Below are 25,798 nucleotides of genomic sequence, written 5' to 3' on the forward strand. Positions count from 1 at the left end.
TTTCAATGTACAACGTACGAAAATTTCCAAATGAGTCCTTGAGATCGTCTGGAGGTGCGTCCTTGTGATTTAAAGCTGTACATGTACATGTACACCGTACACCGTACAACAAGGCAAGGCAGGTACCTATACTCCGTACTTGGCGAGGTTATGTACCTAATTGGGTACGAATGGAAAGTGTGGCGAAGCTTCAAATCAGTCGTGATCGACTACCGATCTCCGAGAATTAGATTACCTCTTATACCAACTGATGTGCGCATGGCGCATAAATTAGGGGTCTGAGAGGGACTGCATGGCTTGATGCTTGGCATAGGCTTTTCCGAGCACCATTTGCATATCACATTCACGAGGGGGGCGATGTTTCGCCTCAGGTAGAGTTGGATTTTCGGAAAACAGCCAGGATTGACAGTAATCCAGGGCGAGTCATTCCAACGTGCCAATCAAAAGTCGCGCATGCCGCAATCGACGATAGCGGCAGGGGGCGGGTCCATAGAAGGCCCGCAAATTTAGATCGGCCACTATCAAAGTGAGAAGCTTCGAAACCAGTTTGAAGATTGCGTGGCTAGTGTTTCGGGGAGAATCGGTGTGTGTGTGCACTGTGCAGTGGTGGAGGGGTTGGCAGTTGGTATGTTGTAGGTACGGAGAGTCTATAGACCTATGCATTGTATAAGAATAGTTATAGGGGCTGAGATTGTCTCATATAGATGCAATAAGATTGAACGAGAAATGAAGTTACAGTCTAAGACAATTTAAGATCAACAGGGGAGTGAGCTGTGTCGGATTACTAGATGACGACAGGTTGATAAATTGGCTAGTTAACTTCTTGGTCAAGTTCGTTAAGACGTTCGTCACGAGCTAGTATCATGCATTATTATTAGATCCTTCTAGTATTAAGGACGCCGGGGCGACGGTATAAATTTACATGGTCCATGTCCAAGATACCGAGGATATGACAACGTACTTTTGATATCCGCAAACAAAGCTACAAGACACCAAATTCTACGGTAGTACGGAGTATGGAGTACAGAGTACAGAATCGCCAGTGGCAACTATCAGATCACCCAAGTTATAGGCTACCTTGCCGAGTGCATAGCCCGAATTGAAAGTGACGAAAACATCTCCAATATCATGCAAACATGAATATCTACATGTGAACTCCAATATTCCCCAGTCTATGAATCATCATGTAAACAAAATACTCTTCCAAAGGTTTACCAAAATGGAGAAAGGGGGGCGACTTAGCGTTGAAAAGCAGGGAATTGGTCTGGAGTTATTTAAGAATTGAGTTTTTGATTTGATTGGTAATTTGCAGTCCTGGGTAATTTTCAGCTCTGGTAATTTGTGGTAATCCTGGTAATTTGCGTAACCGTCCACCACTCAAGTCACGAGAAACCCGATAAATTACCTGGCACTGCCCTGACATGCCGGATGCGGTACTGTGTGTGTTTCTTCCCCCTTGGTATAGTGGCACCTGGTAAGATTAGAATACAAACAATCTCCACCCTCCCCTTTCCTCTCGCCCCAAGGCTCCTTCTTCTTCCTCATTTTACTCTCCTCCAACCTTCGTCCATTCGTTCTTACCATTATTTGAAGTTCCTGCCTCGTACCACTCGGCAGTATATCTCCGCTTCCCTCTCGTTTGAAGCGCTTCTTCTCTAATCACTCATTGCGAATTTTCCTGCTCAACCCATTCCCATATCTCTAATCGGTACCGACACCAATAACCCCCTGATCGAAAAAATCACACTGACACCTCCTTTAGAATCTTGTGATGTCTCTCAAGTACATCCTCCCCGCGCTGGCCGCCAGTCGGGCAGTTTTCGCTGCCAGTGAGTATTCTGTTCCCGGCATAATGATACACCCACTAATCATGTCCTCTTACAGCTTCCTGCGGTGATACCAAGGTCAGCACCCAGAGCGACGCTGATGCGGTCAACACTTGCACCACCATCAAGGGTGATATCACCATCGACAAGTCCTACAGCGGCGACCTTACGCTCAGCGGTATCGAGAAGATTACTGGTGGTCTGATCTGCTCCGGTGGCCAGAACGTCAGCTCTATCAGCGCCAGCTCTCTCACATCGATCGGCAAAGCCTTCGACTTGGAGGGACTCACCACCCTGACCCTGCTTGACTTCGCTGAGCTCGACTCTGTTGGCTCCATCAACTGGGAGGCTCTCCCTAAGCTCCAGTCCCTGTCTTTCGCCAAGGGTGTCACCCAGGCCGGCGATGTCAGCATCGCCAACACTGGTCTCACTGATCTGACCGGTATTACCCTCAAGACTGTCGGTACCTTCAGCATCCAGAACAACCGTGATCTGAAGACCATCAACATCAACAACCTCATGAACGCCACCGACTTGATCAGCTTCTCGGGTAACTACGATACCCTCGAGGTCGATCTTCCCAACCTCGGCACCGGTACCAACATGACCTTCCAGAACATCTCCTCGGTCTCCCTGCCTTCCCTTGAGAAGCTTACCGGTCAGCTCGGCTTCTGGGGTACCAAGTTCGAGACTTTCTCCGCTCCCAACCTTACCCAGACCGGTGACTTGATCTTCAAGGACAACACCAAGCTGTCCAACATCAGCATGCCCGTTCTGAAGACTGTTGACGGTGGATTCACCATTGCCCGTGATGACAAGCTCTCCACCATCAGCCTGCCCATGCTCCAGCGTGTTAACGGTGCCATTGACTTCAGCGGTACCTTCAACAAGTGAGTATCCTTCCCATAGCTCTATCTGTGCACATACTAACAACCAATAGGCTTTCTCTTGGTGCTCTCAAGGACGTCGAGGGTAGCTTCAACATGCAGAGCACCCGCGGTAACTTCAGCTGCGACGATCTCCGCAAGCTGAAGAGCGACGATGTCATCAAGGGTACCTTCAAGTGTGATGCCACCAACGCCAACGCCACCACTTCCACCGGCACTTCTGGCTCCTCTACCTCTTCCAGCTCCACCACCTCTGCTGCTACCAGCTCCGGTGCTGCCTTCATGACCGGCGCCAACGTTCCCGTTGTTGGTATTGCTGCCGTCTTCGGTGCTCTTGCCCAGCTTCTGTAAGGTGTTGATTAGTGGAGGATTCAAATGACCTTGGGGATTTTTGTACAAAAGTCTACCAAGCAGCGAGCTCAATATTCGTTCCACATTGCAGTTGTTACGATAATAATTCGGTCTTTCGTGCAGAAAATTCGCAATATGGATTCTGACCTCGGGAGACGCCTCTCTGGAAGGAGTTCTTTTCTTATCCTTGTGTTTATTGCTTTGCTATGTTCCAATGTTCGCTCATCGCGTCCTAATGCATTCGGTTGCAATTTGTAACCTGCTCGTTCCCTGTTGATATACCGAAAGGGGAAGCTGCTGCGGGCCTGTTGGTGGCATCTCGGTTCTTGTTGTACTTCTTGTGTAAACATTCCTTGAGTTTTTTTAATGCCGTAACCTTGCCTTTTATTCTAGTTGCGTGCGAGATAATGATTGTGTACCTTTTTCCCCGGACCTTTATTCTCATGAAAGCAGCCATCGTACATATGTATCATGCTAGTTCTGAGTAGCCATGTCTCCTTGGTCCATTCGGCCTCGGTATACCCCTTAGACATTGTGTCTTTGCAGTGCCTGCCGCCCGTCCAAATAGTGTACACACACGAGGAATCTGTCATCCGTTTTCTATATCCATCAAAGCCTGCGGCTTTCTCAACAAGATATATATCCACCATGAATCCCATTCCATAACCACGCCATGTCCAACCAATCGACCACTCTAGTTCCAACTACCTCGCTACAGACCAACTTCACTAGATCCCAAAGTCAAATCTCCAAAGACCTATGAAACATGAAACTAGTCTCCCCAATTCCAAATCGCACCGACAAGTTGAACACAGCCAGCATCCACATCCATCCACATCCACACAACAAAACCCCCGGTGAATCAATTCCAACACAACCTAGCATGTGTCTACCTAACTAGTTACATACCCAATACTACTCTATCGCACCTACTCCAACAACCCCATCCTAATCTGAGGTCATAACCGACCAGCATCACAAAGCCAGTGGATCCCGGTGGGTACGCACTAAGCGTTGGACGCTAGTCACTCACTGAATATCGGTAGAACACATCCATGTGTGCGTTGTTCTTTTTTTTCTTTCTTGGCTCGGGCTAGTTACTAGGTACCTTAGTAGTTGTGGGATAGGTCAAAGGCCATGGATTATGGGAAAAGGAAAGAAAAGATGAAACTTGGTTCGGCGATTCGGGCTACATAGGAGTCGTCCCCGGGGCTCTCTGCTCCTATGCACCATAGTGGCTGTTGGGGTGCGCTTTTTTTCGTTGGAAGGTGGAATCTGTGGGAGATTGGTTCGGAGAATTAGACAATAGTATATTATAGTTACAGCGTGGAAATTGGAATAAAGGAAAGTATGAGATTCTATTCTGTTCTATTTGAGCTAGTAAATATCTACTCCCAAGTACATAGGTAGGCCCATATGGTATGATTGTCAGTAGACATTGTATGTTGTATGCCAGGGATATAATGATAGTACAACATAGAAGTACCTTCACACTCGTTCCTAAAGCTACCATGTGCGTCTCAGAATCATCCTATGGCCGGCATCAAGTTCCGAAGCAGTCAGAAATCGATAAGTCGAATCCACAGCGCCGGGCCGCATCCCTCGATCCGATTCGAAGGCTATGTGCGGGCTCTTCACTGGCGAGTTACATATGTACCAACGATCGGGATCGCAGCTAGCTTGAAACGGACAACAACTTTCATCGAATCGGAGGATGATTGGTGGTTGGTGTGGTTGGTTCTCTTATCCGGAGAGGAATATAGGGTTGAAGGAAGGCTGGGACGTTTGGCGTTTCGATAGACTTGGCCAATCATGGGAGGATTATTTTGGATATTGTTATGTATTCTATTAGTCCGTATATATTGCATTATGATGAGGTACAAGTACATATTTTGAGATATTACTTTACAATCGTTACTTCGCAGTCAAGGTAATTGTGCAGTGATAGCTCGACGCAGGTGGCTGGGAGAGGGGAATCGGCGATCGTTACGCTCTGAAGACTATTATGCATTAGCCTTGCGGTCGCCGGAATCTTATTTTGAGAGACGAACTCCCAATCGTGAAAATCAAGGAACAGGCAATCTCACCATTTAGACTTATACAAAGTACTGGTATACCGTATAGAGCAGTGGATGACGCAGGGAGGGGTGTTGGATGTGTGCATCTCATGATTGCCGCATGTGTCGACTTACATGCTCCAGACTGTGCCTGAACGGCTAAAATCCATATAGAGAGGTGTTATTTTATAGAAATTGGAGGAAGACAGATGGAGGCTGGGACAGGTACGGTGATTGACCCGTCTATAGTTTTTTTTAGAAAATCTTTCTTTTCTTTTTGTTCCTCTGCGTTTCGGGGTCACCCACTTGAAACATTTAGATGTATTCAGAGGCATTCTGATCTCTCGGTGTCAAGATATTCGATCTACGAAGGCAAAATATCCTTTGATGGAGAGCCGAACAGCACCGAACAACGGCCTGATTGGCCCTCTCTACCTCTACAACGTTGTATCTACCTCTACAACGTTGTATATTGTAAATTTCACGTACTTCGTACTTTGAGTGGCTTTTTTAGTGCCCTCGATCTACATCGGCATTAAAGTGAATATGGAACTGCCAAGACAATCTCTTCATGGGGTCTGGCGGCGCTGAGAGTGGATATTGACCCTCTTTTTTTCTTCAGAAGACGAAACTGGATCGAACACGGGTACACGCAATCAGAATATGTAGGTAATGTTGTCTTCTTGCCTACAGACCAGCCCGGGCTCAGCAGCTCCGCACATAAAAAGTGGAGAGAAGTGCAAGGCATGGCTGGCATAAGAAATTACGGAGCACTCGGTAGTTAAGAGGCCATGACAGCATACAACATAATATTAAGGTGGCAAGGAGTTATCCCACAACGGAACTCCGCTTCTGTATCCTTGTCAGTCCAAACTGAAATCCCCCAGGAATATGATGCATGCAGGCCGAAACGAGAAAATAAAAAATAAAAAACAAGGGTACCTGAATAAAGATGCACATCTTCAGGTCTAGCCGACCAGCAGCGTACATCCGCCTTGCATTGGAGGCAACCAGCGATCCAGGTAATGGGAAATTGTGGAGGCCCTGAGCGCACCATAGTGCGAATCGGAGCGGCAATGCATCATGTAGGAACCAGATCCGGACGATCGCTCACTAGAACGAGAGGGAAAGCGGACGGTGTACAGAGCTCCTAAAGAGCTCCACTTCGTATCTGTGTTGCCTCGATCGCGAACTCCACGGGGGGAGGATGTGTGCCTGCTGTATGTGTATGCATGCACCTCGGGGGCGTCCCTCGAGTGTGATCTCTCAGATGCGGCGAATTTGAGTTCCAGAAATAGTCCATACAACGTACGTATGTACTATGTACCGCGGGCGTCTGCTAGATCTGTATATTAGGAAGTTGTCCTTGCAGGAGCCGGTGGCGACTGCGCCAGTCGGGGAATAGATTCCCTACGGGGATTAGAGAGTTTCTGTATCCTCGTTCGTGGGGTTGGGGAATTGAAGGACTTTGGGCTGTTGGTGTTGTTTTAGGATTTTTTCGTACTTCTGAATGGTAGATGTCTGTTGCCTATTCGAGTAATCGGTAGTGAACCTTACATTCAAGATTATCTTGTACTTCATACGGAGCATAGAGTGGGCAGTTAGGTCTTGATATGGCCTTTTCTACTCCGTACTGACAATTATGATCGTCTGCCCTTGCTGCTCATGCCGTTTTCAATATTGGATAGCATCATGTACGAGGATAACAATTATTGTCTGTCAATGCTCTAAGGCGGGGAGAGTACTCTGTACAGAGGATAGTGCCCGGCGATTCATGCAAATAACTTCCTCTATTGAATTGCCTAACAGGACACAGCCCCTTCCGTGGGATGAGTCTAACACGAGCCTAAATCTTCATGTTTGCCACTAACAAGAACGAGTGGGAAATTCTAGGCGCTCCAGTAGGGAGACAACACGCATAGTATGTAGTGCATTGTATGTACGAAATTTGAGAAGGCGATTCTGGAAACAGGGAATAGCAATCATAATCGAAGATCTCAAAAAAGCCTCCCCCGGAAAACGAGAGGTCGATATTGCACTCAGAAACCACGAATCACATTCCATGGACTAAGAACCCGTCCGGGTATAATATCCTACACTTCCTGATTCATGCTACAAATATAATAAGTGCAAACAGGGAAGAGGATCTGACATCGTGCATGAGGCGCTTTTAAGCGCTTGGCGAGGTTTAGCCCGATAGTATTGGAGCATCCCAAATCATCGGATAATCAAGTGACTCAAATTACTCCATACATTAATCTATAGTGTTCGAATAAGATTTTTCTAATTATACCGTCCCCGCTTCGTCAATGACAGTTGAAACTTGACAGGTCAGAGGCGGCACGGGAAGGCGACTATTGGTAATGATTTGGGGAGAACAGGGGAGCAGAGATGCTCATTGGCGATGCGAGTAAGCTTTGCGATGACAGCGTGGAGGCGAAGGGACCTGAGAAGATATGTACTTACAAATTTGTATATGGTGGCTTGTTCCTTACACATGAGAGCCGCACGGGACGCGGATCCTGTCCGAGCTTGGACCGAATGCTGTGTAATATAGAAACAATATAGAAGAGGGGCTATGAAAGTATAATCATCGCATCATTTACAGCCACCGTAAGACCACGGTAGAGATGTTCATACTAGAAATGCACAGGGTAGATGTCTATGTCCTCGATGACACGCACATTCACGCAGAAACGGCCCATGATGAAACAAAACCCCTCAGAATCGAACCCAAGGGCCAGGTTCAGAGTCTATTCAATGATCCGTGAAACTCAAAATTTTCGATTTCCTAGTATTAAGAAGATCCGGAGGGGAGCCCCTATATGCACGTCACTTAAAATGGTAAGCAGGGAGGGAACAAAAAGGACAAGCGTGAAGATCTATGGGGCCCAGATTGTTCAGACTTTCCGAGCAATCATGTCCAGAGCTCGATCGAACTCGGGTTCGTGTGAGGTTGCCCTCGAGTTGCTACTGTTCGTGCGGTCTGCATATGGCGCAGAGACGTGCGAAAGTCAGTATGAGCCACCGATCGGGTGCATATGCTATACGATGGGAACAGGGAACAGGGAAGAGGGAACTACAACTGAGTTTCAGTGAGGTTTACAAAGTACGAAAGAGGGGGGCATTTAGGTGAGGTTGGTTATCTCTTCCGGGTAGAATGCATATACATAACAGCCTGTCCTTAATTTGCATGGGCTTTTTGTCACGGCAATAAATAAAAAGAATAATATAATAGGATTGTGAACACGAACGGCTAGAACGTGGGGACTAGTGTCCTCGATGGAGTCGCCATGCAGCCAGCTGATTGAAAGACGGGAAGGGAGAATATGACAGCTCTATTCCCCAACCCACCAGCGGTGTTCTAGTGACAATCGGGCAAGAGAGATGAGTGATAGATTAATTGTATGGAGTATATTATTTGAGATTATCGAGATTAAGGAGATGCAAAGAGAAATAGAGAAATAAATCGATATGAGGACTGAACATAGGGCTATCCCTCTCCACTCAGGGAACGTGTCCATTTTTAAGGTTTTTAGGGCTTCGCTAGGAATAAAAACCAATAAAGTTAACATTCTAGATATTATTCCCATCTGACTCGTCAATTCTCTAACGTCTGTGTCTCACCCAATTCCAAATCATCTCGATCGTCATGATTCGCTGTCTGACAGGAGACGTACCCTGGTCTTTGGGTCTCGTCCCAACTCGCTGGTTTCCCCGTCGTTTCGGGTGACCTATTCTGTTGACCTGCTTCTATGACTATACCGAGTTAATGATATTTGGCGTCAATCATAACGTCGAAACTGTCAATGTGCTTATAGCTACCTAGGTCGATTATTCCCGATTTCATTGTATAGAACTAGATCCTTATTCTTATTGATGTTTACTTTACCTCCTCGCATGTATCAAGATGACACTCCCGCGGTCCTTGCTTGATCCTATTACTGAGGGGCCATTTACATTTACTAGAAGCGCCTCGAGGGGTATTAGCTCGTTGATAATAGCCAACCCCTTGATACTATAGCACGATCATAGAAGTTTCTCCTGACTATCGATGCAGGAGACCGGTGTGCATTCGTTACAGCAAGCGTTTCACCATCTACGGAGATCGCAGCGAGGATTTGATGATGAGTACGGGCATGACCGCGCATGTAGATACTGTGGAGTATGCAGGTAAACCTTAGTTCGATTCGGCGTTTTTGCTTTTTTTGTTCTTTTCGGCTTCGTTCTCACCAACAATTCCCATGTGAATTCTCTGGACGTTTTGATAGAGACTCCAACGTCAGCTATTGGCATAGCTATTGATGCAAGGGCCATAATGCCTCTAAAAACTAAAATATTCCCCGTGTCGATCGCGACACCAACAGTCCGGTGACAAATTAGGGGTCCTGGATCATCATGAACCTTCCTCTCGGGCTTGATCGCATTCCCCTCATTCGTCGATCTGATAGATTACTATGTGAGGTTCGGTCTGTGCATGATGTGACAGATACGTCTGTGATACCGAATATAATTATTTTCTTCGATGGCGCTTCTTCCCGGCCCAAGCGGACACTAGCAGATGGTCCAGAGCACCCACCCGGGATGCCCTTCGTGCTTCCCCGTCGTCATGAAGCTGTGGGGCAAAGAAGTCCATCCTCTGTCTGTATGACATCCGAAATTCCGCGCTTCATGTCTGTCGAGGATCGGCTGGTTCATCGATCCCCTAGCCTGGATCTGGGAATAAGGAACAAAGTACTCTCCCAATCTACATATAAACATGCACCCCAGCCCGCATGGTATCCCTTTTTATGAATATCCTCATTGTATACACTCGCCTCGTGTAGATTCCGATTTGCTTCTTCCTCTATTCTGTCTATAGCCTGCCCCCTTTGTCCATTACTGTGCATATACAACCTTGATTCATCTGCACTGTCGCCATTCAATCTACGACTCATCGACCCTTTCTACACGAACCACCCGTGATCTCTCAGTATATATCCTCTCGGCATAGTTTGACCACTTCGACACACTCGCCACTGCACATATCACGCATTTTTCGACGACCAACTACGATGTACGAAGAGATGGGTTCTACTACTGACGATATCACCCGCCGCTGCTCTTTGCCGTGAGTTGCCTCACTATCCTGATATCAATCTACATCTCCTAACATCCATCCAAGTTCTTTCCACTCTAGCACCAGTATGGCTGCCTCGGACGTGGGTGAGAAGCGCCGACTGCCTCCTCTTCCTCAGATCTTGCCTCTGCCACCCCGCGGCCCTTTCAGCCCATTCAACGTGAAGGACGCCCTTATCCCCACTACCCCGGGGGTCCAGGACACTTTCCAATTCAAGTCACCTTGGGCAGCTGCCGAGCACATCGTTACTCCTCCCTCGCCGGCCAACTCTGCCGAAGGCTCCTGGCAGGAGTCATTTGCCACTCAAAAGTCCAACTCCATCGATTGGCCCACTGATCTGACGCAGAGCGAGATCATGGCTCTGGTGGCCCCACAGAATCTCAACCGCAAGGCACCTCTCCAGCAGCTCTGCGGCCGCAAGCGCAAGGGCAGTGCCCAATCCACTGAAGATGACCAGCGCGAGAAGCACCGCATTGCCGAGGGCAACCGCCGCAGCAACCTCAGCGAGCTGCACCGCCAGTTAGACAGCCGCATCCACGATTTCTTCCTCGAGCGTGCAGGCTGGAATCCTTCCAAGAGCCTTACTCAATCCAAGGAGCACATCGTGCAAGGAGCGATCTACCTAGTCGACTTCATGCTTGCCATTATTGTCCACCTTATCCGGCAGGAACAGGTCACACCGCAGCTCTCAGAGAAGCTGCAGCCCCAGGTTCGCTGCATGCAGCTGCAGCAGCTAGTCAGCTCCCTACAGCAACAAAACCAGACTGCCCAGCAGCAGCTCAAGGCCACCAAGGCCGAGAACGAGGCCCTCGCTGACCGCAACCGCGCCCTTGAGTTCCAGCTCAAGTCGTACGAGCAGATGTTCCGCTCCCCCAAGTCCGAGAGCACCAGCCCCGGCCCCGTTCTTGACTTCCCCGAGCACAAACGCCAGAAGAAGAATGGCCTACCCGGCATGCGGGTGCTCTGCGATGAGATCGCTGCCGGCATGCCTTCCGAGCCTTCCTATGCTGCTCCCTACTATGACTCCATGCCTAGCTCGACCTCGCAGTCCTTTGGCAGTTCCTATCTCTCTGCCACGCCGCCTATGACCGGTCCTTCTTCTCCTGCCTTTCCCCCTTCCCAGTCTTCCTCTTTCTCATACCCAGTGCCGTCCCGTCGCCACTCTCTCATTACCTCTCCATGAAGCCGTGGAGATTGATGATGCACGCCCGATATTGAACACTGTTCACTGATGATATCATGACTCTTCTACCTTTCTGCCTGTGCCCCGTCCTCCTTCTCATCAGAGGCCCTTGCAGCAGTGCTTGTTCTCCCTACTATCGGGTCCGTTTGGCTTCCTCCTTCCGTCGTCTTCCCGCTTCATGTGCATTTAGCGACTGCATTGTGTAACAATATTTTGATCTCGGGGATGCACCATAGGTTCCCAATTTGCTTTATTTCTTTTCCTTTGTTGATTGATTTCGTTGCGGGTTTCCTTTTCTTTTTTTGCACAAATGCGGTGGTCTTTCTTCTTTCTTTTTGTCTCTTGTCTTTTGGCGTTGTTTATGATATGGATATATGTTCAGGTGGATATATTTTGCCTTTTGTTTATTTCTTTGTTTCCTTTGTCACTTTCTTTTTTTATGTCTATAGCTATGACTCAATCGATCATCTTGGATGAAAATATGCTCTTGTAGAACGATGATAGTCCTGGTAGTAAATTGTATCATCTCCCTTATCACCATGATTTGTGATGATGCATATGCCAATTCTCTCTCTTGTACTAGTAGCTATATTGATATGCTTCCCGAGCTAGCACAACCTTACTCTGAGAAGGAATCAGAATACAGTAATGCAGCAAGTGATAGATTTAGGTTTATATGTAGATATAGTACAACCCCTCGCTTGATCTCGGACCGCTGTGCAGATTGTTGTTTAGGTGAATATTAGGAGCGATATATTCTCCTTTCAGTGGATAGTATAACATATAGATATCTACTAAAGATTTCATGAATACTGGGCCTAGACATGAGAATGCAAAGAATATTCCAATCGGTACCATATAGGATCTATTCCAACGAATCAGCCGTCTCTCAGGTGTCAGCCGGTGGAGACCAGTCCAGACTGAGAAACGGACGAGTTTTCTCCGAGTGTTTTGGATTGTGACTGAATTGTATTCTTTCTCATGAGAATAGTAGAATAGTAGTTCAGATTTATACATACTAGCGTAGGAATGGTATAAAATATAGTCGGGTCCAGGCCATGTCTCACTTTAGCCTCGTGTTGAAGATCCCACTTGTCATTTCCAATGCTTTTATTTTGTAATCTCTGTAATCAATTAAAATGAATGGAATTTTAGGGGGAAAAGAGAAATAGAAGAAGAACTACAACCTCATGTTAGAATCGACAGAGATGGACAAATTAAGAGTGGAAAAGTACTGTGTCAGTGTCCACGCAATCCATGCAGCAAAGTGGCTACATATCTAAATAGGGGCACAGAATATGGAGTAGATGGACAGCTCATTTAATTGCACCCGTACCTGCGTGGCAACATAATAAGAAGAAACGGTGATATAATAGCCCCTAAAGTGCACGAGGTTCTAGATGATCCAGGCTAAATAAAGGGTTCTCAGCCGTCACACTGGTTAAGGGGACAAAGTGAATAATTTGAGATGCTTAGTCGATTGTATACGACAGTAAAATAGCCAAAGATCCCTCATAACTGCTCACAATCCCATCAACATTGCAGAATAACACGTAGAAAAAGAAATGTAGTTGTTTTACTGATCTCCCCCCGTTCTTGGCAGACAATCGCATTTCCCCCGATTCCCGATTCTGTTTTCTCCCTACCCATTCGCCTCACCATTCCTCTCGACCCTTTTCTTTTCTCCACATTCGTTCGGGGGGTTTTACAACGAGTGTTCGAGACGGGATAGCCCCTGGAATTCTACACAACCTCATATCATCTCTCATCATGTTGTTGCCAAAGGGTGGTGTTAATTGGAAATCGGCCAAGGCCAGATTGCCTCCATGGAGGGCCATCCTCGTTCTATTAACACGGACTCGCTTCTTGGTCTCCATAGCCTTGACCGGTCTGGTCATCCTCATGTGGCGCGGTGTCAGCAGGTCTGCATCAGAGATGCAAAGGTGAGAGAAACACGCGATCAACCGAGACACCCATACTGACTCGTCTGGTGCCAACAGCTTCTACTGCTATGGCTCGAGCAAGTCACCCATGGAAATGTCCATCAACGAGATGGTCGAATGGAGTGCGCACGCCCAAACCCCTGTCCTCTTCAACCGCCACGAACCCTACGAAGTCAACTCCACCACTATCACCGATCTCGACCTGAACCCCATCAAGTCTACTTCCAAGGCCGCTCTCAACCGCGAACGTGTACTCATCCTGACTCCCCTTCGTGACGCCGCTCCTTACCTGGCCAAATATTTCGACCTCCTTTACAAACTGTCCTACCCACACGATTTGATCGATCTGGCCTTCCTCGTTGGTGACTGCAAAGATGACACCCTCGCAAACCTCGCCTCTGAACTCGATCGCATCCAAAACCACGCCGAGGAGAAAGTTCGCTTCCGTAGTGCAACTGTTATTCAGAAGGATTTCGGTGCCGACGTTGAGATGACCGTGGCAGAGCGACATTCGTTCGCCGCACAGGGTCCACGACGCAAGGCTATCGCCCGCGCCCGGAATTACCTGCTCTATTCGGCTCTGAAGGCCGATCACTCCTGGGTGTACTGGCGCGACGTGGACATTACCGATTGCCCCGAGCGTATCCTGGAGGATTTCATGGCCCACGACAAGGATATCCTCGTGCCAAGTACGTGCTTCTTAGAATTTAGATCCGACGTTGGACAGCTGGCTGACAGTGACATTTTTTTTTTAGATATTTGGTTCCACCGTTACAACCAGGATGGCCATGATATCGAGGGTCGCTGTATGTATACCCACGACACCCTGTGTGATGCAGATTGCTGACATCTCCACTCTTAGTTGACTACAACTCATGGATCGAATCCGACAAGGGCCGCCGCCTGCGCGCGTCTCTGCCTACCGATACCGTTCTGGCCGAAGGCTACAAAGAGTACGACACTGGCCGCACCTACCTGGTCGGCATGGGCGACTGGCGAAACAACAAGGATGAGGAGGTGGAGCTTGACGGAATTGGTGGCGTCAACATCCTAGTCAAGGCCGATGTGCACCGCTCCGGCATCAACTTCCCCCCCTACGCCTTCGAGAACCAAGCCGAGACCGAAGGTTTCGCCCGCATGGCCAAGCGCGCTGGCTACCAGGTGGTTGGACTGCCCAACTACGTGGTCTGGCACATCGATACCGACGAGAAGCCCGGCAACCTTGGAGACCGTAAAGCGTTCTAGTTTTTGCATTCCGTCCGCCGGAAATCTCGATTGGGATCAAGTTGATCTTTGATCCCACCCCGTCCCCGAACATCCACCAGTCTCCATCGCCGCCCGTGTGTTGTCCTCCCGATGGTTACCATTAGGGGCTTTGAACCGCGGCGGCTTCACTTCTTTCCCTTCTGACCCTTTTCTTTTCCTTTTTTCCTCTTTTTGGGTGGATGTTTCGCGACGGAAAGCCTAATGACTTCCCTAATACAGAGTCTTCGTGTCGCGTTTTAGGGAGTGTGTGTATTTGTTACCTTGGCGCTAGGGGGAAAATGTTGTTTGGCGGGTTCGCAGGTCTATAAAGTTCGCCGGTTCTCCAGGCCTCTTTCCTCGATATACCGAATCTGTGTCTGGGACACACATCCCGAGTTATGGGGGTGTGTGTATATCCATTACACTCGAGTGATTCAATCTCGATCATCTGTTCTTCAAACCTACATTAGGGACGGAGAATCGGACCGTTTATTGTCATGTGTCGTTTTCTTGTTTCCCAGTCTATTTGATTCTGATTCTGCTACGCAGGTCACCTCCAAATTGTCCTTTCGATTTCATCCTTTTTTTCCGTTCTGTCATATGCTGAGCTGGCGTCCTTAACATTTTTTTTGAGATGAGAGCAGGATATCAGACCAACTCAGTTGCAATCAGATGCTGTGTGATGAGTCTAGATTCTTGCAGATGAAGCAAGGCAGATATTCGCCTGTCTGTCGAGTTTCATGTATATAATCAAATGCACGAATTCATTCCCTGCAAAGATACAAGCCACATCTTACGCATCACGCCAAGTACGTAGTTCGCTAGATCTCACTCGACGGCAATATCATATGGGCAAACAATAAGCCACCGCTGACTAGGTTTGAATAGTATGCTCTAATTTAGTAAATACAGAGTTAACTAGTGAACTAACTAGTCCTAAAATGATAACTTGATACAATCTTACTCAAACAGGTTCCTATCTGCATACCCCTGCAAGAAATTGGGCTAACAACATAACGAGTTAAGGCTAACAGGTAACGTAATCATCTCTAAGCCCCCCGAAAGCTGTCTAAGTTGCCTAACTCTGACAAGATCGAGCCAATCTCCAAAGATGAAATGATATAATCCCGACTAAACCACTTTGTTTGAAGGCGCTTGCGATCTGCCTAATACTGCCTTTGTTACTCCAGAGGGCATGGGATCTACAGGATCGCCACTATAATCAACTCCAGTTTCGCTTCATCAGACAACACGATGACCCCCGTATCTAAAACGTGTCAACGTTGCGCAGACTCTAAGGTGCGATGTGTCCGGGATACCAATATCGCCGCATGTATTCGGTAGGAATCCGGATAACCTCTCCGTGGAAGAAAACTGGAGCTCATCTAAAGCCAGGTGCCGCCGTTTGGAAAAAGAATGTGTACATCGCCGGACTGGCCGTCGATTTAACGGCTTTCATAAGGACCGGTGAGCTGGCTTTCCGTGATAAACATGGTTTAATCGCATCTAACCCATCACCCAGTAAGATCGCCGCTCTCGAGTCCAAGATCAATGAACTCAAGGCCGACCGTGCTGGCCCAAAAAACAACAACAGCACGAGCACACGCAATACATCATTAGCTGACGGCGATGCTCCTGAAGAGATCATCAACAGACACTTCCTTGACGTGGATACCGCCGAAAGGTACCTAAGCACGTTCAAGACCAAACTGACCCCACACTTCCCATTTGTGGTTGTACCCCCTGATGTATCTTTCAAGCAGCTCCGCCAGGAGAAACCGTTCCTATGCCTAGCGATTCTTGCATCGGCTTCGTACGAGAACATGCCGCTGCAGCGGGCGCTCGGCGACGAAGTCAAGAAAGTCGTCGCATCTCGCATGGTCATCGGTGGGGAGATTTCCTTCGAGTTGCTTCAAGGGCTGCTCGTGTTTCTCGCATGGTAACCCCGATTCTTATCAATACTTTGATATTTGTGAGTGCGTCTGACAGAATATGGCAGGTTGCATTATTACTCACGGCCACATCGGTATACTCAATTCCTCCAACTGGCTATAAGCATCATGATAGATCTGCGGTTGGACCGTCCGCCGCAGACACGGACGTGGAAGACAGAGTTGCGCTTCGGGCTTCAATATAATCTGCAGGATCGGACGTTTAATCGGCCTTCTTGGGGGAGCAACGAGCAGAGGGCTGTTTTGGGCTGCTACTATTTGTCGTCATCGTGAGTTTTCTTTCTGTCGGGGCTTATTGGGTATTGGCTGATAGTTGTTTCGCTTAGGATTGCGATGCTTGTGCAGAAGAAATCTACTATTCTACGTCTCCCGTACCAGGAAGAGTGTTGCAAGACTCTCCGCGAAGCCAACGAATATCCCCACGACAAGTACGTCAGCTATGTGATACAGCTACAGTTCATTGCGGAAAAGGTCGACAATTTATCTGCAAAGCATGGATTTGACTTGGAAACGCCTGGGTCGGGGTCGGAGCTGTATATCTCGAATCTTAAGTCGGACCTGGATGCATTCTACCGTCATCTACCCTTCGATATCAACGACAGCTGTAAGTCCCAGCAGGACACCAAATTCACTTTCAAGATACTTGAGACTAACTTATACCTGTAAATGAAGTTCTTCTTGCCATACAATACCACGCGACAGGGCTTGGCCTATACCAACTAGCTCTCAACATCACCAACCGAGATCCCCAACCCCAGTTCGACTCCGACTCCTGGAAAGATGACATGTCGTTCTCGGCACTTATCTCAGCCAGTTCGATTCTCAATCTCTACATTGAACTCCCATCGAACGAGGAAGTCGGATTCAACAATACACAATGGGTACAGATAGCATTTGCCTTGCTAGTTACCTATCGACATACCGTGGCAGCCTCGAAGCCAGATCAAACTGCTGCCTTCCTACAGACTCTGTCAAAATTGAAATCGAGGGTTGGGGCGTTGTCTACCTCTGATGTAGATATGAAAGGCGCTCGAGATGCTTTCTTCGACTTTAAGAACCGTATAGTTCAAATCGAGAACTGGCTTCAGGGGCATGATAGACAGGAGGATAACTCCCCCAGCGAGGAGAACTTTGAAGAGTTTCAACATACGTTATGCGTGGAATCCGAGCCGACGCACTTTGACGGGTTTACGGAGGCTGTCGAGACGGAGGATCTTGATGTCACTCTGTGGAATTTATTTTCATCTTCGGCATCGGGCTTGCAAATGCCCCATGATTTTCTATTTGCATCTTCTTCTGAGCAGATTGTGGGTGATTGGGTATGATTATGATTTCATTTACGGAGCTACCGAATAAATCTCAATATTGTCTTACCTCTTCGTATCCATTTCCTCCAGTTAGTAGTCAAAGGAATTGCCAACATGGAAGATATCAAACAAATACTGAGAAATACGTGAAAGCAGAACTGAATAAGGGGCAGTGCTGTGACTCAGAGTTTCTAAGTTGCGCTGATCGAATCCTTCTTGTATCGCCGAGCCGATCTATACAACGCGCCAAGACCTTCAGCATCACCGACCCGATTCTGAAATATAAAAAATAAATATAGATGGAAGACGGATTTGAATCCAAATCAATTGCTATTCAGTCAAAATGCCTTCAATCTCTTACGCTCCATTCTTCTTGCTCTTCTCTTCGGCCCTCTCTTTCACCCCATGTCCACTCCTCGGCCCTGCATTCCCTCCGTTTTCCCTCGACACAAACGACAAAACTGTTGCAGGGGCCCTGCAAAAGCTTACACAGAAGTTTGACACCCTAGTCGCAACTAATAATGGCACTCATGGGGATACCTCGCCAAACACCACCTTTAGCATCGCCTTGTTCTCGTCTGACGCCGGGAATGCCGAAGACGAGCCCTTCTTCTGGCAATATCATCACACAGCTCCTATATTGAACCAGTCTTTGGTAGGATCTCACACTGCGGACAAAGACAGCATTTACCGCATTGGTGGTCTCACTGAAGTCTTCACTGTGTGGAGTCTTCTTCTTGCCGGAGACGGAGACCAGATATTTGATGATCCTGTTACCAAGCACCTCCCTGAGCTGATTGATAATACTACAAGGGAACAAGATATGAATGGACGTGTAAGATGGGAGGATGTTACTGTTGGTCAGCTCGCGAGTCATATGTCTGGAATTGTGAGGGACTGTGAGTAGGACACCGAACAGGGCAAGGTTGTTGGTTATCAGAGCTAATTCATGAATAGATTGCTCGACGGATGTGACTTTGCAAACAAGTTCTGCTGAGGCTGGACTACCTCCACTCCAGGCTATCAGCATACCTTGCTGTGGTGGTGATTCCAAGTGTGATAGCAGTGGTATGAGATTCAAGTCCGTGCCTGCTCTCTGTATACTAATCTCTTTATAGATTTCATTCGACACCTGGCCAACCAAACTCGCGTGGCTCCGGCTGGGGAAACTCCAATCTATTCCAACATGGCATTCCAGCTTCTAGGCTACATAGTAGAAAAGCGCACAGGAAAGCCCTTCAGCAAAGTCCTACATCACATATTTGACGTCCTAGGCATGGCCGAAACCTCGATCTTTGCGCCAAACAGCACCACTGCAGGCATCATTCCCGTGAGCAAAGAAGCCAGTGGTTGGTCAGCACACCTCGAAGCAGACATAGCGCAAGTTCATACTCTCCCCACCACATCCCAGTCACCAATCTAACAGTGCACCCACTGCAGATCAAAATCCATTTTCTCCAGTGTCAAAGATCTCGCAACAGCCGGCCAAGCAATCCTAAACTCAACCCTACTCAGCAAACCCCAAACAAATCGCTGGTTCAAGCCAGTCTCCCACACCTCTAACCCGGCCAACTCCATCGGATCCCCATGGGTCATATACAGTGCCGGCTCATACCCCAACACATCCATGGTGGACATCTACACAGTTCTCAGCAACGAAGGCAACGACAAGAGTCTTTACAGCTCATATCTCGGCCTGGTCCCTGATTTCGGCGTCGGCTTTGCCATTCTCTCGGCCGATAGCGACACCCCAGCAGATCTCAACGCGCACGCAGATGATATCGGTGATGTCGTGCTAACAGCGTTGATGGAAACGGCTACCGAGCAGGCAGCCCGCAATTTCGGTGGCGAATACAAGGTATCCAATATCAATTCGTCTATTGTTGTTGAGTACGATAGCTTGCCTGGTTTATATATCCAGGAGTTTGTCAGTAATGGTACCGACTTTCGTGCAACGCTGGCTGGGCTCGTGGGTGTCGCGAAGCCGGCGGATCTGAGTATTCGATTGTATCCTACACAGCTGGTTGAGGATTCTGGATCTGGCTCCAAGCAGGGGTTTAGAGCTGTCTTTCAGGATGTGACTGAGTTGGCGGATGCTGGAACTGCGACTTGTGTGTCGTGGCTAGATATTGGAAGGCTCCGGTATGGAGGCCATGGCTTGGATGAGTTCATCTTTTCTCTGGATCAGAGTGGTCAGGCTGTCAGTGTTGAGATTCCAGCTTTGCGAATCTCGTTGCAAAAGAGCTAGCTAAGGGCTGATCTTCTTGCTTGAAGTCTCTTTTTTTATGTGACATCACTTTTGGAGAGCCGTGCCACCAGACATCGAATATATAAACGAAGCTATTCGGTTTGCTGAACCTCAACTTCCTCTGACTTCCTTCGACTAGTAAAGTTCAAGACATCATCCAAGCAAGATATCATCATGCACGTGACCCACGATAACCTTGCTGACATACGCATTGATGGCCCGGGGCCTGAGCTCATAAAGCGGCTCAAATAGGAAAGCCCCCCTAGGGAAAAATCCGTATACATCGAGGTACTTTGTAGGCGCGTACTTTGTACAGAAACCCCCGTCCACAATCCAACATTTCACTCCCTTCACCATGCCACTGCGTCTCACCCGCGTCATTCAAAGCAAAGTCCCCGCTTTCCCCCACGCGCGGCAACCATTCCTCCGCGTCCCGCCATCACACTTCTTCTCCTCCTGCCCCTCAGCGTCGATCAAACCTTCCCTTGTACCTAGAAAATCAATTCTAGCCTTCCAAGCCCGCAATATGTCTTCCGCCCCTGCTAAGCGAGAGTTCCTCTGCATCCTGCCCGATAAGCCCGGTGCGCAGGCGAAGCGTCTTGAGGTTCGCCCGTGAGTCCTCTCTAGCATCTAGCTTCCAGCGTGCGACGTACTCCGGGATGATGAGTCTGGCTAATGCGGTCTTTAGTAACCACCTCGAGGGCGTTAAGCCACACGTTGCGTCCGGCACAATTGTTGCCGCTGGTATGTGACCCATTTCTTCCCTTATGTAGTTAGATTGTGGTATGGGAGCTTCTCAAGCATTTGTACTGATATGGATTGTCTCTTGTTCAGGCGCAATGCTCAATGCTCACCCCGCCGATGGCGAGACACCCTCCTTCAAGGGAAGCATGGTGATGGCTGTTGCGGAGAATGAGGCCCAGGTCCTTGAGCTGCTTAACAATGATATCTATACCACTACTGGTGTGTGGGATATGGAGAAGGCGCAGATTATTCCGGTATGTTAGGCAGGAAGAGTAGAGGATTGTCTGGTTTTTTTACCTGCTCATTGCTAACTTGTTTTCTGGTTTAGTTCAAGTCTGCTGTTCGTCAGGCTTTGTAAGTTGCATGTCTAGTTTAGCTTTGCATTGGATCTGGGACTTGACATTTGTCGTTTATATTGAATAAAAACAACTGGTCATTGAGCTTGTGTTGTGTCTAGATGCCTTTGGGCTATGTGGGGTGGTCTGTTATACTTTTAAGAGCGCATAGCTTGATAGATATAGTTGGCTTAATCAGTGAGAAAGCCGAGGATAGACACGGTTAGCCCGGTACTTTTCTATCTGGGCACGGAGTCTCCGTATGGAGTATGGATATCCCGATTGGAATAAGCCGAGCACAGGAACTATACTCCGATTTTATCTCCGAATGCCAGCGTGTATCATTTCGATGGAACCCTGGAATGTACGGAATAGTAATAGCCCGATAAACGTAGATTGTATTCGAATGGTCGAAGAATCTAAGAACACCAAAATGATGATTGATCGCCCAGCGTTGACTTTACGCCTATCACTCCTATCCACTATTTGATATCATCGCCCAACAATTGGCCCAAGGCGAGGCGGAAAACAAGACGTTGACCGGGCGAGTCCACCGCGGAGAACTTCAGTGGTGCACAAAGGTCGCCACCCCTTGGAACTGATATCACCAGCACGTACTCTCACTGGCACAGAGAAAGAATACCCCAACTTTTCTCATCCCGCACATCATTTTAAATCCAGCGAAGACTGAGGAAGGGAGGAACGGACGTCATCTTTGTCATCTCCGACGACCGGCGGATCCGGCCAAAGGAACTACCCCATTAGGCCTAGCGTGCTTATCTAAGAGCCGATCAGATTATTTATGAATTCATCACTTCCTCCCTATCAGATCCATCTTTTTTTTGCCTCCCAACACATATCACCGGTGCAAATCAATACCCATATTCCATCAAATATACCCATCATAATTCAATTCAAAATGTTCAAGCGTTTAGTCACTGTTGCTCCTCGCGTCGGCTCCGTCGCGACACGCAGCTCTCTTTCTCCCCTCACTGGCTTGCAGTCCGCTCAACCCGCCATCCGCCGTGCTGCTCCTGCCCCAGCCCAACAGCGCAGAGGATATCACGAGAAGGTTCTCGACCACTACAACAACCCCCGCAATGTTGGCTCCATGCAGAAGGGCGACCAGGACGTGGGTACCGGCCTCGTCGGTGCACCCGCCTGTGGCGATGTCATGAAGCTGCAGATCCGCGTCAATAAGGACTCTGGCCGTATCGATGATGTCGTCTTCAAGACATTCGGTTGTGGTAGTGCTATCGCTTCATCCAGTTATCTGACAGAGCTCGTTCGCGGTATGACCCTCGACGAGGCTGGCAAGGTCAAGAATACCGATGTGGCGAAGGAGTTGTGCCTGCCTCCTGTCAAGCGTATGTCTCTCTTTGATGCATTTGGTTGATTCACATGCTAACTTCTCTATCTTAGTGCACTGCTCCATGCTCGCAGAGGACGCTATCAAGTCTGCCATTGCCAACTACTACACCAAGAACCCCAACACCCGTACCACAGATCTGTCCGGGACGGGCGGTGTCATTCCTGACGTTAAGGTTGAGACTGTCAACAGCCCTTCTGCTTCCCTTTAAATTCATTTTTGATTTGATTTGACGGTGTGACGCTCTCGGATGGATTCTCCATCTGAATGACGCAACCCCACTCGTTCCGTTTCACGAACTCTGCGATTTTTAATTCCGAGGTTGTCTTAATACACAATCATTTGATCAAGGATGCTGTTGTTTTGTCGGAGAGAATCGACAAGAACGGGTGTACTTGGAGTTCGTTGTACTTGGTGTCGCTGAAAATGTGTACCAAGAGATGACGATGGATGAGATGAAAACGAACAAATTGACCATTTGTTTGATGTACATATTTTCTTTTTTTAGTTTCACGTTCTCATACGTTGTGTCTTGTTCTTTTTTTTTTTTTTTCTGCGATGGCGCCTCGGGGATCCTTGATCGATACTCTCATCTCTTTCGAAAACAGCGCGCCTTGATAGTTTCCAATGAAACAGTGAACCCAGAACAGTCACCCTCTGTAAAAGTAGAGTAATATCAGAAGCAGTCTATGATTCATGATTTATCCACAATCTATCTATTTGTACAAGACCACACTGGGTCTGCGAGAACACCGCATAACGAAGCCCCAAACATAGCACAATCCACCCTTCAACAATATAGCCAAGAGCTGAAGAGGCCACATGCGAAAAGAAATATAGAACGCCATCGCTGATGCACAGACAGACCACTCAAGACAATCCAATCCGTGCCAATGAACCAAGGGACAAAACAAGGGATATAATGGAATAAAGAAGAAAGACACCGAGCGCAAGCCATCCCTCCCAAAAAAGAACATTGTCTAAACGCTCCGGAGGCCGAAGCGAGACTTCAAGGACAACACAGTCTCATAAACCGACAATTTGACCTCAACACGAAGGTAGCTCGCGTAGGCCCACAGGAAGCGGAAGAAGTTGCGGAAGACACCGCCAGACTCGTTGATGAGATCTAACTGCTCTTCGAAAACGGTTCGTGTGGCATATCGCGCGAGGATGAGGAAAGAGCGCATTGGGCCCTGGCGTGTGTGTAGGTTTTCGTCTAGGCTGCGAGCTGGGGAGGGGTTAGTCGATGATAATCCAAAAGAAGAGAGGGTCGAAAGCGAAGTACATACTAAGGTCATTGGTCTTCAAGATGAGAAGAATAATCCGTGGAACCTGGCCTAGCAAGACAACCAGCTGTTGTAGCATGCCCTCACCCAATGCACCAGAAATATCATCCTTCTCTTTAGCCGTCCGCGGGGAGACGACGCTTTCCTTCGTGATAACGCTGTAGTCTCGACCAGTAATGGCGCTGGCAAAGAGCGGAAATTGCTTGTCCGTGACGCCGGCGACCTTGTATGCGAATTCGCGCATCCGTGGCACGTCCCCATCGATAACGGCTAGCCATAGCTTGGCGTAGTTGCGGCGCAGGTCGCGGTCGATGTTGCGGTAGAGCCCGTGGTCATAGAGGACGACGTCGAAGTTGGGGTGTGAGCGGGTGTGGTTCGGACGGATGGCGATGTTGCCGCCGTGAGGATCACAGTGGAGTGGAGCGTTGTCGCCGAAGATCATTTCGTTGAAGATGTGCGCGAGGGCGGCGGAGACTTCGTCACGGTCGATGTGGTTGGCATCTAGATACGCCAGGTCGTCGGGGCGGTGGCCTGCAATGTACTCCATGACGAGGATACGTCTTTGAGACCACATCACTTGAATCTAGTTAGCCTCAGGTTACACATATAAAGACAGAGTCGGCAGCATTACAAACCTTCAGGAATGACCAGCGGGGCATCGGTGTGCTTTTTGAAGTACTCGCTGGCATGAGTAGCATTCTGGGCTTCCATGCGGAAGTCCAGTTCTTGCGGCAGCGAGAAGTCCATTTCCTTAGACAACCATTCCAGGTCGTAGTCAGGGAAGAAGCGCTTCAGCATGGAGAAAGTGAATCGAGTCAAAGCCAAGTCCAGCGGCACCCATTCGTCCAGCGCGGGATGCTGCACTTTAACAGCGACCTTCTGTCCAGTTTCCTTCAACGTAGCAATGTGCACCTGTGCCAGCGATGCAGCACCGATGGGCTTCTCTTCAAAAGAGGCGAACAACTCATTCATACTCTGCCCTGTGTCCTTCCGGAACAACTCGTCAATTGACTCAATTGACGAAACGGGGCATCGGTCCTGGAGCGGGATGAAGGTCGAGGTCCATTCGATGGGAAGCAGGTAGCCCATGCTGCTGAGGTGCTGGCCCAATTTGATGAAAATCGATCCATTCTTTTCTAGGACATGGAGTGTACGCTCGGCACATCGCTTGTGGCATGCGTGAATCAGTGCGTTATGTTCTTCGGGGGACAAGGCGGCTTGTTTGAGGGTAACACGGTAGCTGCGAAGATTTGAGGTTGCGTCAGCAATTTTGTCAAGGCACAGCATATAGAAGGCCCACAGGGTCCCCACGCCTCACTTACTCGTTGATACAGACAGCTAGTGCGCCTACAACGCGCCCACTGCGTTTGGCCGCACCCAACGCATGCTGCGCTTGATCGGAGAACGTCACTGTGCCCAGACCGAGGATACTTCCAATGATAAACCACTTTATCATACTCCGCTGCGATGCATTCATATTAGGCTCATTTTCGGACTTGTGCTGGCTCTTAGCCTCCGCAGACAAGAGAGGCGAAGCCTTGACAGAGAAAGAACGGCTCGAAGAGGCGAGGGTCGAGCCGTGGGAAGACACCGAGCGAGTCCATGACGAAGTATTGATTCTACCAAAGGAGGGCGAGTGTCGTAGCAGCGAGTTCGAGGCTAGAAGAAACGAGGATCCAGATGTCGAGGGTTTGGATGTCACCGTAGCGGGATCAATCTTGAATGTCCGCAACGACACGCGAAGCGCTGCGCTCATCCCGAAGCGAAGGCCACCGGCCAGAAAAAAACCAAAGAAAAGAGGAAATGACTGATAGTGCTTGTTGGCGTTTCTGGGCTCAATCCATCGTATGATTCTCTGTCGGCTCAGAGAGATTTTTCACGGTTCTCGCCGCCAATCGGCTTCGATGCTGCACGTGATCCGATATAGATCAGCCCATAACAGACGT

The 25,798-nt window shown here is 48.5% G+C and overlaps 8 protein-coding genes across 8 annotated transcripts; 7 read left to right on the forward strand and 1 right to left on the reverse strand.

Moving 5' to 3' along the window:
• Positions 1–1,421: 1,421 nt before the first annotated feature.
• Positions 1,422–3,064, forward strand: ecm33 (GPI-anchored protein Ecm33; the record flags this gene model as incomplete). Its single annotated transcript, XM_039075227.1, has 6 exons — positions 1,422–1,474; positions 1,646–1,708; positions 1,763–1,768; positions 1,810–1,829; positions 1,885–2,716; positions 2,767–3,064. 6 exons carry the CDS (start codon positions 1,422–1,424, stop codon positions 3,062–3,064), a joined length of 1,272 nt encoding a protein of 423 aa, XP_038926917.1.
• Positions 3,065–10,175: 7,111 nt separating this feature from the next.
• LCP9604111_7220 (putative HLH DNA binding domain protein) lies at positions 10,176–11,423 on the forward strand (the record flags this gene model as incomplete). The annotated part of the gene is made up of 2 exons (XM_039075229.1): positions 10,176–10,231; positions 10,286–11,423. The coding sequence occupies 2 exons, from the start codon at positions 10,176–10,178 to the stop codon at positions 11,421–11,423; spliced, it is 1,194 nt and encodes a 397-aa protein (XP_038926918.1).
• A 1,770-nt stretch (positions 11,424–13,193) lies between these two features.
• Positions 13,194–14,611, forward strand: LCP9604111_7221 (ANP1/MMN9/VAN1 family protein; the record flags this gene model as incomplete). Its single annotated transcript, XM_039075230.1, has 4 exons — positions 13,194–13,366; positions 13,424–14,055; positions 14,122–14,172; positions 14,229–14,611. 4 exons carry the CDS (start codon positions 13,194–13,196, stop codon positions 14,609–14,611), a joined length of 1,239 nt encoding a protein of 412 aa, XP_038926919.1.
• A 1,254-nt stretch (positions 14,612–15,865) lies between these two features.
• Positions 15,866–17,888, forward strand: LCP9604111_7222 (Zn(II)2Cys6 transcription factor; the record flags this gene model as incomplete). The annotated part of the gene is made up of 6 exons (XM_039075231.1): positions 15,866–15,951; positions 16,007–16,078; positions 16,134–16,550; positions 16,611–16,832; positions 16,890–17,167; positions 17,236–17,888. The coding sequence occupies 6 exons, from the start codon at positions 15,866–15,868 to the stop codon at positions 17,886–17,888; spliced, it is 1,728 nt and encodes a 575-aa protein (XP_038926920.1).
• Positions 17,889–18,213: 325 nt separating this feature from the next.
• LCP9604111_7223 (serine hydrolase domain-containing protein) lies at positions 18,214–20,118 on the forward strand (the record flags this gene model as incomplete). The annotated part of the gene is made up of 4 exons (XM_039075232.1): positions 18,214–18,769; positions 18,828–18,938; positions 18,989–19,223; positions 19,332–20,118. The coding sequence occupies 4 exons, from the start codon at positions 18,214–18,216 to the stop codon at positions 20,116–20,118; spliced, it is 1,689 nt and encodes a 562-aa protein (XP_038926921.1).
• A 355-nt stretch (positions 20,119–20,473) lies between these two features.
• Positions 20,474–21,220, forward strand: LCP9604111_7224 (uncharacterized protein; the record flags this gene model as incomplete). Its single annotated transcript, XM_039075233.1, has 4 exons — positions 20,474–20,730; positions 20,807–20,862; positions 20,953–21,116; positions 21,191–21,220. The coding sequence occupies 4 exons, from the start codon at positions 20,474–20,476 to the stop codon at positions 21,218–21,220; spliced, it is 507 nt and encodes a 168-aa protein (XP_038926922.1).
• Positions 21,221–22,116: 896 nt separating this feature from the next.
• On the forward strand, positions 22,117–22,777 carry LCP9604111_7225 (iron-sulfur cluster assembly scaffold protein; the record flags this gene model as incomplete). Its single annotated transcript, XM_039075234.1, has 2 exons — positions 22,117–22,564; positions 22,620–22,777. The coding sequence occupies 2 exons, from the start codon at positions 22,117–22,119 to the stop codon at positions 22,775–22,777; spliced, it is 606 nt and encodes a 201-aa protein (XP_038926923.1).
• Positions 22,778–23,546: 769 nt separating this feature from the next.
• On the reverse strand, positions 23,547–25,608 carry LCP9604111_7226 (ABC1 kinase family protein; the record flags this gene model as incomplete). Its single annotated transcript, XM_039075235.1, has 4 exons — positions 23,547–23,794; positions 23,856–24,428; positions 24,488–25,092; positions 25,175–25,608. 4 exons carry the CDS (start codon positions 25,606–25,608, stop codon positions 23,547–23,549), a joined length of 1,860 nt encoding a protein of 619 aa, XP_038926924.1.
• Positions 25,609–25,798: the final 190 nt, after the last annotated feature.

Source organism: Penicillium roqueforti (assembly GCF_015533775.1).
Source record: "Penicillium roqueforti strain LCP96 04111 chromosome Unknown scaffold_21, whole genome shotgun sequence".
Lineage (NCBI taxonomy): Eukaryota > Fungi > Ascomycota > Eurotiomycetes > Eurotiales > Aspergillaceae > Penicillium > Penicillium roqueforti.